Here is a 16,740-nt window from a genome sequence, read left to right as displayed (position 1 = left end):
TGAAAGCTTGCCAGAAATAACAGTTTACTAATGGGGTGGAAATCAGCATTTACACCTGCGGTTTGAGCATGGCTGTTATAAAATTCTGTACAAAAGGTTAAAAATCACAGCTGGGATATGATTCAGTAAGTCTGTGGAAAATATTAAGATCTTGTAAACTGAACATAGATGTTAACAACACAGGAACATGCCCCCTGTATTGTTTATTAATATTCTCTTTTTACTGCAAATCAGCTCTGACACTGCCTTTCCCATGACACTGCCCAGGTCATCTCCTGAACCACTTCTCACACACTGGCACCTTACTAGAATACACCATGAAATACCAGAAACAATATTTTTCAAAGCTTCCTCAATGTACTTGCCAAAGAACAATTCTTGATCTGTTTTCTTTAATAAACTCAAGGTGGACTAACAAAATTTTCCTGAACGCCATTAAAACTGGCAATGTGGCTTGTGCAAAACTTACCATGATCCAAATCCCATGGGTCTCCTATCATAATCAGGCAAGTCTGGAGCTATCTTGCATGCTTCTATGTTCAGGTATTTAAATATATGAATTTTTCCTTTTATACATATCTTAAAAAAAACAAATTCAAAAATCAAGTAAGTATAAGTTGACAATATATTTTCAAAAGACACTACAGACATTCAAGTTGTAGTTGAGACTAATAATAAATGAGCACATTTCCATCAATCAATGTATCTTTTATTCTAATATCACTGCATTTTAGAGGAACAGCTATAGTGGAGCATCATGGGATGCCTGTGGTAGACAAATGGAAGCTGTCCTCCAAGTACATCTGGTCTGCAGGCAATTCTGTCAGCTGGATGCTGAAATTTCATCATGCAAACAAGACATGAGCATTTACAAGTACCAGAATTTATACCCTTGGCATCAGAACAGATGCATCCCACCCATGCCCATATTTGAATGGTAGTGGCAGACTGCCAAAGCCAGCTCAAATTTATAGTCAATGAAGGCAGTAACAGCTGTCTCTGCTTTCACAAGGAAAGCAAAACCCTACTGAAACTACGGTTTCAGCAAGTGCCCCTCTTGACTCTGATGCAGCAGCTCACAGTAGAACCTGTAATACTCAGGGGCTCCTATACCCACACTGAAAATCAAATTAGACATTAACAATATTGCAGTTTGTAGCTCAAAGGCCAATTTGAGTACTCTGCTGCAAAGTGGATCAGCAAACTGCAGCACTGAGGCCTCAGTCAAAATTTTTACATTTGAGCGACAGAAAATTAGTCTTGCCTAACAGTTTCCTCTCTCCTCTGCTGAAAGCAGAAATATTCAAGCCAACATTAGTGAAATTTTTGTAATATTCCACAGCAGAGACTATTAATACAGTAATGAGAAGAAGAGGGATTTTTCAAGCTGTGCTGCATATTTAATACTTGTAGACAATAGAATGTATTTAAAGTTCTCTTGTTCTTAAATAACAAATATGTAATATAATCCTTCAATTTATAACTTAGTTCTGCCCTCGTTAGCTGAACTAGTCATCTGATTTTGTAGCTGCAGGTTACCTGTGCAGGGGGGGACTGGAGAGGGTTGTTTTCCAACATGATGGTCTGAAGATGTCTGAGGTTCCTATAACAAACCGGTATTGTTGTTATTTTGTTGCAGGAGAAATCTAATCGAATCAAAGGCAACTCAGCAAGCTCTGGAGATAGAAAACAAACATACAATTCAGAAGATTAAAAGAGGGTAAGAAAAAAAGCAAGGGTACAAAAATATGTGTTTCACAAAACAATTAAGCTGCTTCTAGTTCTCAGGGGAAGAAAAAGGGACTGAAAAGAGGGAAGTGTTTGAAATTTCTGCTGTTATAGTGGAGCGCCATTTTCTCACCTTCAGGTAAACGCACCAAATTATTTCTTCTGACATTCAGGTCTCGCAAGGACTCCAAACTGCCAATCTGTGGAGGTATTGTCTGTATTTCATTACAGCTCACATCCTACAAAGAAGAGCGAAGAATGAATTATCAGTGTCTAAGTCTCTGTTGACTAGAGTATGCAGTGTATTTAGGGACTGAAAAATAAAAGACAGCTATTTATGTAACACCTCAGATCTGTATAGTCATTCAATCTCACTGCTGACATGGAGTATGTTCTCATTTTAAACACAAAGGGAAATAAAAGCTTTAAAAAACAAAGCATTTAGAAATTTATTTCAAGTTAGCCCAATTGGCTACATAAAAGCTTTATGTCAGAAATAAACATAGCAAGAACTCTAATTCCACCAGGCCTTCCTTTCTAGAATAGGGAAGACATTTAAATTGACATAGATCAGTTGCTCTCCAATGCATTTTTCCCTCACATAAAATTCTTCTAAAATCTCAGAGTATTTAAAACTCTTTTCTAACACCTCTGTATAAACCCAAACACAGTTAGAGACACTGTGGCAGACACAGATCATCCTTAGACCAAGAGCAGAATAGTAATAGTTGGAAATCAAGTGTATACTCACAAGCTCTGTCAGTTGTCTGAGCCGTCCAATTTCTTCAGGTATTGAAACCAGCTTATTATTACTTGCTATCAAAACTTTTAGCGGTAGACTACAGAGGTGTACTGGCAATGTTGAAAGCTGGTTTCGACTTTTGGACAGAAAGAAAACAAAATGATCGTAAGTCTAATGAGAAATATTCATGCAATGAAAGACACATACAAAAAGCACACTCCACTTAGATGATCAAATCAGTTTTTATGTAATTACTACAAAAGTGGTTTAATGAGGCTGTTTTTCATGACTTGTTTTATCTAGTTATGTGTGAACAAACTCTGAAAATCAAATATCAAGGCTGATCAGAGGCTTTTGAACACAGTATGAAGCAATGTGAGGTTTTGGTGCCTTTTCAGGTGCTCTGATAAGTGGCCATGCTCTGTCAAAAAGAAGTATGTTTGGGCTGAGTGCAAAAGCTTTCTTTCTTCATGCTAAAGCAAAATTGGTAAGACAACTGTTACCTGATATTTAGAAATGTTAGCGACTGTAAGTTCAAAACAGCCTCTGGGATGTAGCGAATGCAGTTCTGGTACAGATTCAGAGTCTCCAGGGAGACAAAGTAGCAGGCTTCTGCTGGAAGCTCCGACAGTCTGTTCCGGGACAAGTCTGAAGGGACAGAAACAAGGAAGATTCAATAAAGCTGCCTTAGAACTTCACTAAGTTCCCTGCTTGGCAAGGTTGTTTTGGTTAAACTTCTCTAACCAAAACACCTACCAAATGTTTATACTTGAAGAATCTGTATGTTTCTTTGGACAGTTCCAATTAGCAGTCTATGGGCACAAAATATCCCTGAGCATTACACTCCTTCACAAGCTGCATTATGATAAATAATGCAGTTGCAAAGGCTTCTTTTTTCTTTAAAAGTCAAGGAAAGCTGCTGCTTATAAATTCCAAAGGGCAGTTCCCACAGACACACACCTACAGTCCCCACTTCCTGACACACCCAGCTCTGAGTTCTGATAGAAGCATTACCCAACCTCCAGGTATGACAAAAGCTCACTACAGTAGGGGCTGTGATGGATATAAAGTTCAGCAGGGTACACACAGGTAAGAAAGCATCAAAGTCATGGAAACTTCTAATTCACCAATACAAAAAGTTAATGGGGAACATTGTCTGTTCACCAATAAAAATTTTAAAAAAGAAATAAATTAAAAATTACCTCCCCCCCACCAATACACAAATACCGAGTGCTTCTTTCCAGCTGGTATCAGGCTCAAACCTGACCTCAGCTTCAACTTGTCCAAACTTGATTTTGAAAAATCAACACTTTAAATAAATGTTTCCGACAGCTCTAATAGTGTAAGCTAAAACTACAAAATTATAGAAGTCAGCAATAAGTTTGCATTGTATATCTAGAATAGTTTTATTATTTTATGACAGAAAGCAGTTTGAGATCTTTGCCCTATTTTTCTATTTTTTGTGAAAAAGAAAACATTTTTTCCTTTTATCCCTTTTCTTCCAAGAGTGAAGAAAAACTTGCACTTACAGATTGCTAAGACAGGCTCTGTAAACACCCTGATCTTACCATTTGCTAATCCAGATAAAACATCAGATAAATGCATCAATGCAAAGAAATATCATTCTGATGGATCCTTCTTCCTGCTACTGCCAAAGCAGAATTTTCCTACCTCTGGTGCTTTGCATTGCCAGAGTGTGTGAGAGAAACTGATCAGAAATACAGTGGTTTTCTGATCATCTCTCCCAAAAACCCTATACCAGAACCAGGAAAAAAATCTTGGTGCAGGAAGAAGAATCCCCACTTTGGTGGCAGAGACTATTCTTGGCATTTTAAAGCACTCACTGAACTCCAGCTTAAGTGGAAGCAGCAAATTAATTGAACTGATCACAACCTGCTTAAGAATCTGTAGGTAACAAAGGAGTCAATAAAGTAATTGTATATATCCTGCAGAACACAGAATACACTTCCAATAATTTATGCAATGGATGCTTATTTTGCACTAGCCATCCCCCAGAGTGCTCTAGTATGTCCTAAGGTCCCTTCTGCTTTACTTCCACAGTTAAATTCCCACACTGACTGGATGTTTAACCATCTACTTGAAGAATTATTGCAACAATGGTTTACGGATAAGGTGTAAAAGTTTCTGAATTCCACCACTTCTCTCACAACACAGGATCATCCTTCTGCTCACAGCTTTATTCCTCCTTCACACAGCTTGAATTCTACCCATTTTAACAGAGAAACAGGCATCCCAAGCAATGAGCCCTATTTTCTGGCAGAAAAGTGACAAAAAGTTTCTTTCTACTCTGTTTTGGAAAGGTTTTAACCACAAATATGAGAATTCTCATTTGCTTTTTGTTTCACTTTATCTTACCAAAGAACATCTAAAAACTATTTTTTACACATTGTACAGATCATAAGGCACGAATTAATCAAGAACTTCACATGCTCTGAACTATGATTTAGTATTGCTACAGAAATAACTCCCTGCAAAAATAACACTAGGTATTAAGAAATGAAAATACACTCTTTTAAGCAACAAATGAGCTCAGAGTGATAGGAAAGAGACACCAAATCTGGTTAGCACCAATGAATAGGTTTTTCCAGACTTCTCTCAATCTACAGTGATTTTTAAAACTTGGCATTCCTATTCAGCAGTAGACATGCAGTGGGAAACAGATTAAATCAGCTGAATTTTGAGGCCACAGTATCTTAAATCTTGCAAAATGGGTCTAACCAGTTACAAGTTATGTTAATAAATTTAGAGCATTTTTACTCATTATGGTCATGAGAATGCCATCTTACACACAGCATCTGTGATTTCATGTGCCCAAACAGGGAGCCAAGAGGGAAGGTTGGCCAGGACCATAAAAACAGGCAAGTAGTAGGAAAAGAACAAGTAAGCTAAAAAGAGAATTGGGAATTGAATTGAGAATTAGACAGAAGCAACATATGACAAAATAGTGTGAATTCTGAACCTGCAAATTCAAGAACTGCTTTTGGTTATTTGCAATCCTTGCTTTGTCCCCCCCAAACCTTCAATAGGTACTTAAATTTCCTAAAGTTCAGAACACATCATCCCTAAGATACAGTGACATTATTCATTTTGTTCAATTTCTCTGGAATCCTTTCCCATGCCAGAAATAATGTGACCAGAAATAGGGTAGAGTGCAGCAGTTACTGCATGAAACAATTCAGCAATTCCATCCTCTCACCCATAACCTTCCTCAAAACACCTGAATGAGGGGCACAGCTATAACAAAACTGGAAGATAAAATCATTCCAGTGACTGGTTACTTATTTGCTGCCCAGCAGCACAGCATAAGCTGGTGTTTTTCTCAAATGAGAAAATGTAAATGAGGTAAAGGAAAAAAAAGAAGGTATTTTATTTAAAATACCTAATTAATACCCTGCCAATTAAGACTTGTTTTGGTCATATTCTTCTGGTACTGTATGCATGAAATAACTTCAACAACCAGAAGACAGAAGACAGTTTACACAAATTATTGCATAAACTAAAATTTCTGCAAAGACTTCTATTTCTTAGAGAAAGCAACAGATGTTGCAGTGAGGTATTATTTAAATTTTCATATTTTTTAACAAGCAAGAAGTAATCGATGTGATGCAGGTTATTGTCTTTGGCAAGTAGGTGCACACCCTTGCTGCTTCTCATACCTTAAACTGCAAAAAACAAATGACAAATTCCCCCATAAAAGCACAAATACTGAATTTCACTATGAATAATCATATGAATGAAATATAGCTGTTATAATTTGAACTAGGATTAACTTATTTGTGTCCACATTTCATGGGTTAAAATCACTGTTACCAGAAATCTTCTTTAAAAGAAAAGGCTCTCCTAGTTTACTAAAAATGGATGTGTTTCCTTGAAGGCAAGATCATGTGGAATTTTGGCAAAGAGGAAGCATTCTTTGGAACTAAGCTCTTCGTGAAAGATAAAAAAGCCAACAGTACAGATACAAAATGAAATCTCAGAGCAGAGTCAGATCACTGACCTTTTCCATCTTAATTAGGATTCTGTGGAGAAAGTCAGCAAATCCAATGTTAAATGTGACTAGAGATACACTGTGCTTCAAATTGCATCATTTGGCATTAAATGCAAACTCCTCGTGCTCAAAGAATGTTCCTCTAACATCAAACATTAGCAGGTCTGTGTTCACACATTTTTAACTTCAGCTGTAACACAAATTTTGTCTCCAAAGGACAATCAGTGATGTACAAAGATGCACTGTTCAACATATGGGGTACCCACTAGGTAGACTACAAAGAGAGGGAGCTGCAGCTCAACTGTTGCTGGCACTCAGACCAGCTGGGTGCTGGTGAATTCCAATTCATCATGAGATGCTGATGGGATCAGTCCACTAATCCTGTTGTGATGGGAATACGGCTTCTGCTCTCATTCCAATTAACTACGACAAAGGCCAACACTCTAGACCTGGGCTTTGATACAGAATTTTGTTAATAAAAATCTGCTTTTTGTCATCAGAGACCTGAACGTGTTCCCCACACACTTCGAATTTTTATTTTTTTAAATTAAACCAGCAAAGCCCAGATTTTGACTGTCTATTCAAAACCAAATGTCTGCAACCACCACAACACCTGCTGGCAACACTGATGTATGAGAGATTGTGACACTGTCAGCTGTGGGCTCCCACCCATGATGTAACATGGCTCCAGAACAGCCCCTTTGCAGCTGTGTGATGTCAGCAATGAACTTGCTGCAGTGATGCAACAACCCTGGTATCTGTGAATTGATCTGAATCCCAATGGTGAATAGACTGCCCCTCGGCTAGAATGACTTCATTTCTATGGCAAGCAAATGTTCTTTTTTCCCAAAAACTGTGAGACATGTGTTGTAGCTTGAAAGCACATTCACAGTTTCCTTTAATAACAGACAAATCTAAGACATATGAGCCTGCAGCTGACAGAGGAAAATATATTTTCTTATGAATAATTAAAGAAGCCAATCAATGACAAGAAGGCTGACAGCCAGTATAGCGACAGAAGGCAAAAGGCAGCACTAACTGCTTTAGGAGGAGAAGATACAGCTGTTTAAGAAGAAATACCAGAATCTGAAACTGTTTAAACCGCCTTTCTTTTTTTTCCCACATACACTACTTAAAGACCAGAAGCAAACTCCACACTTTCACACTGATAAGAACAAATCCACCATTGCACTGCAGAATATCCTTGAACTGGGTGATGTAGCCTTGATGATACAGAAAGCAGCTCACTAGAACAGCTCATTTACAGCTACTGTTCCCTGGAAAGTGACTGCTTAGGTACAGCCACTTCTCAGATAATGTCATTAAAACCGTCTTTTGAGGAACTTGATGTCATCTGATGGCTCAATGCTGACATTTAGAATCAACTCCACTAGAACAACAACATTTCCAAATGGATTTGAGGCACATTGTTATACAAACCTCAGCTCCACCTTTAGCTTGTCACTCATTCTCTTAGCCAAATAAATGCATGCATCTTTATCCTGGTTTTATGATTTTTTTTTTCACTTCTCAAGCACTTCAGAACTTGATAACCTAAGAGCAGCAATCCTTGTGATTCTGCTGACTTTTAGGAAACACTCCCATAAAGCTACTAAGAGAAAATTAATATAATGAAAGCATAGCCCCAAGCAGTTGAGCTACTGGTGTTATGGTACTGACTTTTCTTGCACCAGGAAACCAGAAACCATCATAAAAGAATACCTCTGTAATATACTTCTGATGTTTTTGGACCCTGTACTCAGTTACTGGGAGTGTTTTTCTTTCTAAACACTGAAAATGTTGGCATCCTTCAAGCTTCATTTCACACCTGGAGGATTTCCTGACACAAGAGGGGTGACTTCACCTCTTCCTGCCTGCTGTGATACAAGACTACCACTTTTGCCATACCCTAATTTAAAACAAACCTCAAAAATGTCATCTCCTGACTCACCTTCTACTTGCCAGCCCTGTCAAACCTGAACTTTTCCCAATTATTTCCCCAGGCATCAAGATACTCTTTGTGTAAACCAATCAAGGTAAGGTGGCATTCACTGAACCAAAATGCATTTGTTCCTTTCTGTGTTTTTCCCAGGTAAACTGTCAAGGACAGCCCCACTGCTCAAGCCAGATACCCACAGAACAGATGTAACAAAGACTGTTTTCACCTGCATTATTACTGTAGCCCTGTAAGGAAATATGGAATTTCCAGTTTCAATTTCCAGTATTTCATGAAGGAAGATTAAGTTCAGATGTGATCTGTCCTTGAGACACTAATCACATTTCAATTCTCAGCAGATCCATGCTTGATATGCATGATCACATTCCTGCTTAGCAGCAACATCAGCAGCATTAAACTGCACTTCAACCATTTCCATGAACTAACAGTTTGTAACTGAGAATCTCCAACCTGCTGCTTTTGGCACCATGCACAGGCTGTGATTTCTGCAGTTCCAGCAAACAAGGCGAAGGTTAGTAGATTCTTCCAAATGTTGACTTGGTGGTGTTACACCTGGAATGCAGAGTGACCATCAAAACTTGCTCCACCAACCTGAGAATTCACTGCACAACATGAAACACACACTGAAATGGGCCCTCAGGATTGCCTTGAGTGCTAAAGGTTTGTAGCTTTTGACCAAGGCTGCTTAACTGTCCTTTATAAAACCTGCTTCAAATCACTGCCAAATCATTGTCAAGTTTCACATGTGTGAATCAAAGTTTCACAGATGCTATTTCCTCTGGCTACAGTTTTATTTTGGAATATTCAATACAAATAACAAAGCTTCTTGCCAAAGCTTTTAAGAAACAAGAAAACCCCTCACTTCTCTGAAGAACTCCCACAAATCCCTTGCTTGAAGCAAGTTTAATGAAGTGAGAACTATGGCCAAAGCCTTTACCTTTTTTTTCCCTTCAACACCCAGATTACCCATGAAACCTGGCTGGCTTTTTTGTTTTCTAATTCAGAAGCGTACTAAGAACAGTCACACAAGGGAGATTTGCAGAATCTGGTTTCCGAGTTCCTTGAACTACACTAGGCCTTTTTAGCAACTTTTTTCTATTAACAACAACAACAAAAACAAACAAACAAACAAACAAAAAAAAACAAACAAACAAACAAAAAAAAAAAAACAAAAAAAAAAAAAAAAAGCAAGGACAACCCTCTTACCTGGCCTAGTCTCTGCAACATTCACCATTTGCTCTTAAGACTAGAAAAGATCTTTAATTATACTAAGTAAGAAAACTCAATCATACCTGAGATCAAAGAGGAAAACAGAAGATTCTAAACACCAATTCCCATTCTCCTTCCCTTTTTTCTCTTCACATGATTTTAATGCATATTTGCTGTAGTTTAGCTTTCTCTTTTACATATGAGGGAAAACCTCACAGGTGCCACCATAAAAAACTGACTAAACACAAGCACATATTACAGTCCTGCCCTTAATCTAAGCTGCTGCATGACCACTGACAAGAAAGCACATTTCCAAGGAAAGCATGATGTCTTGCTAGAGCAGAACCACCTAAGTACTGCAAGAAGAGGATGAACATTCTAGCAAGAGTAACAGCTCGGAATACAATGCCACTTCCCCTGCAAAAGGATTTCATTTTCCTTTTGCAAGGAAAAATATTGTTTGTTTATTAAAAACAAAAAACCAAACAGTGACAACTATAGAACACCATAACATAGTTCTTCTTGTGTAGCTACTGGAGAGCAGGCAAGAGTGACAAGCTCCAGTCCCTGCAGGAACTGAAAACGTTTCATATTCCAACAACTCCATATTCCAACAGTTGCTTTTCCTCTAATTGGCTCTAGTGCAGAAAAATCTGTAGCCTGAATGGATCAAACTGTTACATCAACTATTGTTTATTCATTACTCAATGCAGACCCTGCCTTCACAGTCAGCCACTTGAAGCCTTGGAGCGATTCCTTACTGGCCATGTGTTCCCATCCTCTCCCTTGCACCAGCACTCCAGCCTGTGCAGCCACACTGCCAGTTGGGTCTCATTACTGAGAACAAATCCTGAAAAAAGCCAAAGCCACAAGTCTTCAGCCCTTCTGAGGTATGATCCAGTTCCTGCTGCAGTTGAGTAATCTCTAACATCAACACAAGGGAGAGGACGAGAATGTGGCTTTATGAGTATAGAAGAACAAGATTGGGACTTCTGGCAGTACCTGGGATTTGGACTAGCTGATTAATAATAACCATGAAACTGCCCTCTTTTTTTGTTTGTTTGTTTTTGTTTTGTTTTGATTCCTTAACTCACAAACACTTCTAATAAAACAGGACTTTTCAGAGTAGTAAATACAGGAATGTGATCAGGGATTTATACCCAAGTTTTGCTCATGATGGATACATACCTCAGTACAAACCATGGTATGTCCTTGTGTACACACCACGGTATTTTAAGGATGGCACACAGTGGAGCTAAGCAAACACTTTGAGAGTGAGATTAAACCACTTTTCAGATGAGCAGGGGCAGATTTTCAGTAGCTTTAAAAGGGAGGCAGAAGGAAGTCAGGTGACCTGCCAGCTGGGCCTTATGACTGGCCAGTAAATAACAGGACAGATTACAGACAGAATACAAACTGCAATTCATGTACTGCTACAGCAGAGATGATGCAAAGTGGAACTGTTTATCCATGTCTGAAAACAGGAATTAATTCTAACCCCTTCACATGCGGTTTGCGGTTAAAGAAGTTTTTACATGTGCTCTACTTCCAACTTCCCAGTGACAGCCCCCCTCGTCTTCTCTCTTCTAGCAATTTCATTCCCTTTCCTCACTAAACTTGGCACTCACCCAACAGCATAATCATGCTTCTCTTGAAAACAGCTCTAAAACTAATTGGAGAAGCAACTTTGCAGAAGATCTATCACTGAGTAAATGAACTGGAGCCTTCAGCGCACCAAAGCCAGTTAAATCAGGGAAGCTCAGTTCCTCATTGTCCAGCTGCAGTGCAGGCCCCTCTGCTTTTTTTATGCAGAACATACCTAGACACAGTATTTATCTCCAAGGAAAGCAGCCTTTGGACTACACCTACAAAGCTGGTATGGCGGCCTACACCCCTTCATTGATAAAACTGGTTTAAAAGAAGCTATTTGGGTTTGGCCCAAAACTACTCCTTGTTGATTTAAAATGAAAAAAGAAAAACAAAAAAGTCAAATGGTAGTATGAAACCCTCATGTCTAGCCTTTCATACAGTATAACAAAGACAGTTTAATGACATCTGAAAGCCTTGGAGATCCCCACCCTTTGGGATCTGACTTTACTGGTTTAAAATTATCCCCTGTCTTGGGTCCTCCCTTCCAGCCCTTTGCTGTAAGCTACTAATTCTGCAATGCTTGTATGAGCATTTCCCAATTCACATCAGGCAGAAAAACCGTCAAGTTAGCTCACATGCTTTCTGAAGCTGTTTAAACTACTCTTGCAAATTTTGCCTGAAGCTAACTTAGGGAGGACTTACATGAACTGTCTCTCTAGTGGATATATGAGGGCAGTGACTTCCTTTGGCAGGACAGTTTCCTTAAATTAGCTGTTATCAGCACATTGACAAATAACTTGAAGTCTTGCCTTAACAAAGAATTGAGAAAAGGAGAAGTAAGAAAACAACTTTTGAAAGAAACTCTTTCATCAGGATTTTCTAAATTGACCTTACTTTGAATTGAATCAGATCAAAGTCTTCATTACTTAAGCATTCCATTTTCTTGTAGCATTATGCAACCATCTTGGCTAAAACAAAGGAGACTAATCTTGTTTTGTAAATGTCTCACTGCAACACAATCACTTAAAATCATTACATGGTTCAGATTTGCTGTTTTGATTCCCAGCATACAAAACCCAAAATTTACCTCTTCTGTATTTCTTCATCATCTATTTTTATCTAGGACATCTGCTTTTCTCAGTTCTCACACTCAGGACCATGAAGAATAAATACCAGTATATGAACATACTCCTACCAAAACCATCAACATACCTCCCTTCTATGGACTCTCCCAATCAGGGAACAATTCCTCATTTTCTATGACATCTCTTCACTTTCCCATGAACACTTCAAGACAACTGATGGCTCAAGACTTGAGTATAACTTGTCATGTCCACAGGGGCAGAACTAAGCTGGCTGTCAGTTCATAACTTACAGCAACTTGTTCTTAGTGATCTGGTTTGTTGCGCAGAGGGGAGTTGAGCTGCCATGCAGAAAAAGAAACAAATGTGGCAAAGGGCTGCAAAAAAGTTCAGTAGAAGACATTCTTTTGCAGGCTTGAGTTGAAATGTTGAATTTGAAAGTCAAGTCTCTTAATACATATTTTTTATCTTGTTTTTACTTAAAAGCTTGCTAATGCTGTTTTGCTTGTCCTCACATCATGGTAAATTGTATTCAAAAATAAACTCCACTAAAGGACAGTGCAGGCTGCCACCTCCAGAGTAAAGGCTGGGAGATGTCTGCTCTTAGCAAGAGGAGAGAAGGCTCTGTGTTCTAGCTAAAAGTACCACATTTTTCTCATGGTCCTGAGACTGGTCAGCACTGAGATGCCTTGAAGGTCTTCACACACATTATCATCTCCTCAAACCCGTTTCTCTCTCTTTTCCAATTTTACACGGAAAACATGGAGCACCCAGTATGAACAAAGACTATGCACAGGAGCAGATATGAAAAATAGAAAAGACTCCTGCAAGGAACTATGCTGCACATACAGCTTCTCACAAAACAGACAAGAAATCAAGAATATGATAAATACTAGTTCCTCCATTTCACAATAAAAGTTTCAGATACTATGCTAGATACCATAGTCTGTAGTTTAAAATCCACAGCCAACCTTCAGTTATTCATTCATAAAAGGGAGGGAAGGAAGGGTCAGATAACCAGGACAAAGAAAACCACAGGTTAATATAAAATCTAATGCAGAGCATACACAATCATAGGTAATGCCACTGGTGACAGAAGAGTGTCAAGGACCTCTAGGAAGGACTAGAGCCAGGCTAGAAAAAGCCTGCAAGGCAGCACAGCGCCTTCTGAATACATTTACACTGTCCAAGGTGGTCCTTCCACACCCAGCTCAGGCATTCCAGTTACATCGACCACACTGATAAATGACCTTCAACAATCTGTTCATGGCTGTCAGAGTCACACCTGGAGAGATCATGAGTGAGGAAGATTTTGTGGTACTGTCTCTTTGCCGGATGTTCTGCCCTGGCTTTCATCTCAAATCAGTAAAATATATACATACATTCTAATAGCTCTGTGAATAAACTGTAAGTTGGGGAAGGACAACCTGGCATGGAATAAAAGCAAGAGAAATATGTCAGTCAGGAGGGCTGGAAATATAAAATGCAACTAACAAAGATTTCTTATTTCTACTATTTATCTATTTATTTTACTAAAAGCTTCAATTCGTCTTAATACTGGACATAAAATTCTCCATCTACAAGCATTTTCACATATAAGTATGTCAGCTAATATAACAGCTGCTATTTACCTATTGTCACATTAATTCTGCATATTCCCCCTATATATTTCACCAATCAGTTCAAAATGTATTACTAAAGTCCTTTTTCCCCACAACAGATTAAGAATGATAGAATAAAGTCTGCAACAGATAGACAGACAATAAAGAAAAATTGCTAGCTGCAAATACATTTCAAAATGTCTTAAGGGAAGAGTTAGAAACAAACCAGAACTGAAAATTCAAAGGTCCTAAAAAGCAAAGTGAGTAATTTCACATAAAAAGGCCAATTACTTTCAGAGAAAGGCAAGGATTTCTATAAAATTTTATGCCTCTTATTACTGCATTTCTCTGACATTCTTAATAGAGTGCCTCTGTATTTATGGCACTGAGATACAGCTTCATCAGACTGGACAGTAAAGTCAACAAATACGTCTCATACCACTGCAGACACTGATCCATCTTCTGCAGAACTGTATTTTACTGAGGAGAAAAGTCAATAAAGTCCAACAGTCAAAAGTCCTATGTTCTTTTAATGGCTCCTTGAGGCCATCTCTCATGCTGACATCATCCTTAACAAAAAAAGCCTGTTACACTTTACACAAGCAGTGCTTCAATTTCAATAGGACAATTATTGCCAGAATTCTAGAAAGAGAGCTGGAGTCTTACAAAGTCATCTGTTCAGTACAAGCCATTTTAGTGTCAAGGAATAAAACAACACTATAGGATATGCATGGAAAATATCCCTTATCAGAGGGAACAGCCAAACGAGGAGATAAATGGCAGCAATTGCCAAAATACATGTTTAAAATATGAAATAAATTTTGTCTTGGGAAACCATAAAAGCCACCTTCAGTCAAAAACACACCATGCAGCCCAGGGATCAAGGGCTACAGGACTGGTAGTCACCATTTCATTCATCCTCAATTTTTTTAAAAAAAACCCTAAGCTTGCTAAAAACTAGTAGCAAGGCTATCAAAATGATTGCTACATTCTCCAGTTAGCATTTAAGGTGAAATGTATGCCCTTCTTTACACAAAATAAAATTAACATTATGAATGCTGGAAGCAAACGTGTTTTATAAAACAAAAACCAAACTCATTTGACCACAGATGAATTTTTTTTTTTCAAATCCAAAACAAACTGATTCCTCTTCAGGGAAATGCTTAAGTTGAGGTTAAACAGTAAACACTGTTCTTAAGAAGCTGTCATGAAAATTAAACTCAAACTGCAGTAGTCACTTTGAAAATTTTTGGCTAGTTGATTCTATCCCTCCAGGTCCTTCAGTGAAACAGTTTTCTGCATGTGACAACTTTTATCTTTACCAGCTCAGTGCAAGCTGAGCAAAATGAAAGCTTTTTGCCTTGCTAGGAGAATTCTTGACAAACACTGAGCCACAGAAGAGAAGCTGTGCAGTCACTGCCCACACTGCACAACAACGATGAGAATTTCCACTTCCAGAGATCTCTATTATTCTATTTCATAATGACTATTTCAACTGCTGCTATTTTTAGCTGTACATGTATATAAAACTGTAATTTAAAAAGTGTTCATTTGAAAGCATGTAAGAATTTCAAGTGGAAAAATCTCCAAGTAACAGAGAAAGTGCCTCACCCTTGCTAACAGAGGGCCACGGGCAGACACTCGAGATGTGTGAGAGCATTCACTGCTCCTCGGCAACACGACACTGCCTTCTGCCCGCTGCTCCTGAAATACTTGACTGAGTTCCAGCAGAGCAGGGTTTCATTTTCCAGGACTGCTTCACAAAGTTGCAGTGAGGGGAAGTGTGCAGTAAATGAACTCATCTCCCCAGCCCCTTAGATAAAAGTTCCTTCAAGTACAAAAGGAATTACCCAAGTAAAAAAAAAAACAAAAAACAACTTTTTCAACTTCAAAAAGCAAGACACATTAAAAAAGCTTTGAAAATGGAGCCAAAACTATTGTCAGATTGTAAGTCCATGTGCAAACCTCTGGATCCATCTATTATTTTTTCCTATCAAAAATTATGAGCATTGTTAAAATATACATTTGATATTTATGAAATCCACTTCCCTTTCCCAAAACCTCACTAGCATAACAGGCTTTGATACAAAGAGGGTCAACAGCCTCCAAAACATGTGAACATGAGGCAAATGAATAGTCAGAGACTGCAAAAAAATCCCAAAGAAATTCAACCCCAAACAACAGAAATAGTCCAAATGCAAAAATCACTCCCTGGATTTTAATCAACAGATTTAATAGAAATAATTTGGCTTTAACAACTTCTTAAAGTCTACACAGGCTGTGGGGAGATAAGAGAGAAGGGCCATACCATATCTGTGAAAGCAGAGATGACAGATGTTTAAAATATCACATCTGTATTACTCAGTTACATAATTCACAGCCAAATCATGAGCACTAGAAATGTGTGTTTGTGATTTCCTTCACCATGCTCAGAACAACACCACCAGTTCTGAGCTAATCACCAGTGAAGGTTTGATGACTGTTACCAACAGTGAAGCTCCTGGGACTTCCACACTAACATTTAATGGTAATTATAACAATCTTCTGACACACAGCCATCCCTGAATGATGTGACACAATTTGCACCTGGCAGAACAGTGCCATGAATATTTAACATCTGAATATTTGCAATAAGTTTACAGCTCCAATTGATGACCTGCTGTTTTAGCATAGATGGGTTCCAAAGATAATTTTTTACCTTGCTAAGCACAAATCTCCCCAGTCCTTTGTAGGCCAGCAGAATAAAAGGAAACAGCAGATATTTTATGGCTCACAAGCACATTCAGTCGTGGCCCTCTATAAAAACATTTATTCCATAGCTG

General features: G+C 38.4%; 1 protein-coding gene across 14 annotated transcripts in view; it reads right to left on the bottom strand.

The window, feature by feature from the left end:
• The window catches only part of LRCH3 (leucine rich repeats and calponin homology domain containing 3), a 57,782-nt gene that overhangs the window by 32,560 nt on the left and 8,482 nt on the right, over positions 1–16,740 (bottom strand). For all 14 annotated transcript variants that reach the window (XM_084212031.1, XM_084212029.1, XM_084212028.1 and 11 more), the window contains exons 2-6: positions 2,974–3,118; positions 2,480–2,606; positions 1,862–1,967; positions 1,540–1,676; positions 470–579 (exon numbers count right to left, since the gene is read on the bottom strand). In XM_084212031.1, the coding sequence (XP_084068157.1) occupies positions 470–579; positions 1,540–1,676; positions 1,862–1,967; positions 2,480–2,606; positions 2,974–3,118 (625 nt within the window). The remainder of the gene's footprint in view (positions 1–469; positions 580–1,539; positions 1,677–1,861; positions 1,968–2,479; positions 2,607–2,973; positions 3,119–16,740) is intronic.

This window comes from Fringilla coelebs, assembly GCF_963513975.1.
Source record: "Fringilla coelebs genome assembly, chromosome: 10".
Classification (NCBI taxonomy): Eukaryota; Metazoa; Chordata; class Aves; order Passeriformes; family Fringillidae; genus Fringilla; species Fringilla coelebs.
Note: the sequence above shows the minus strand (reverse complement) of the source record. Positions and strands in the feature narration are given on the sequence as shown.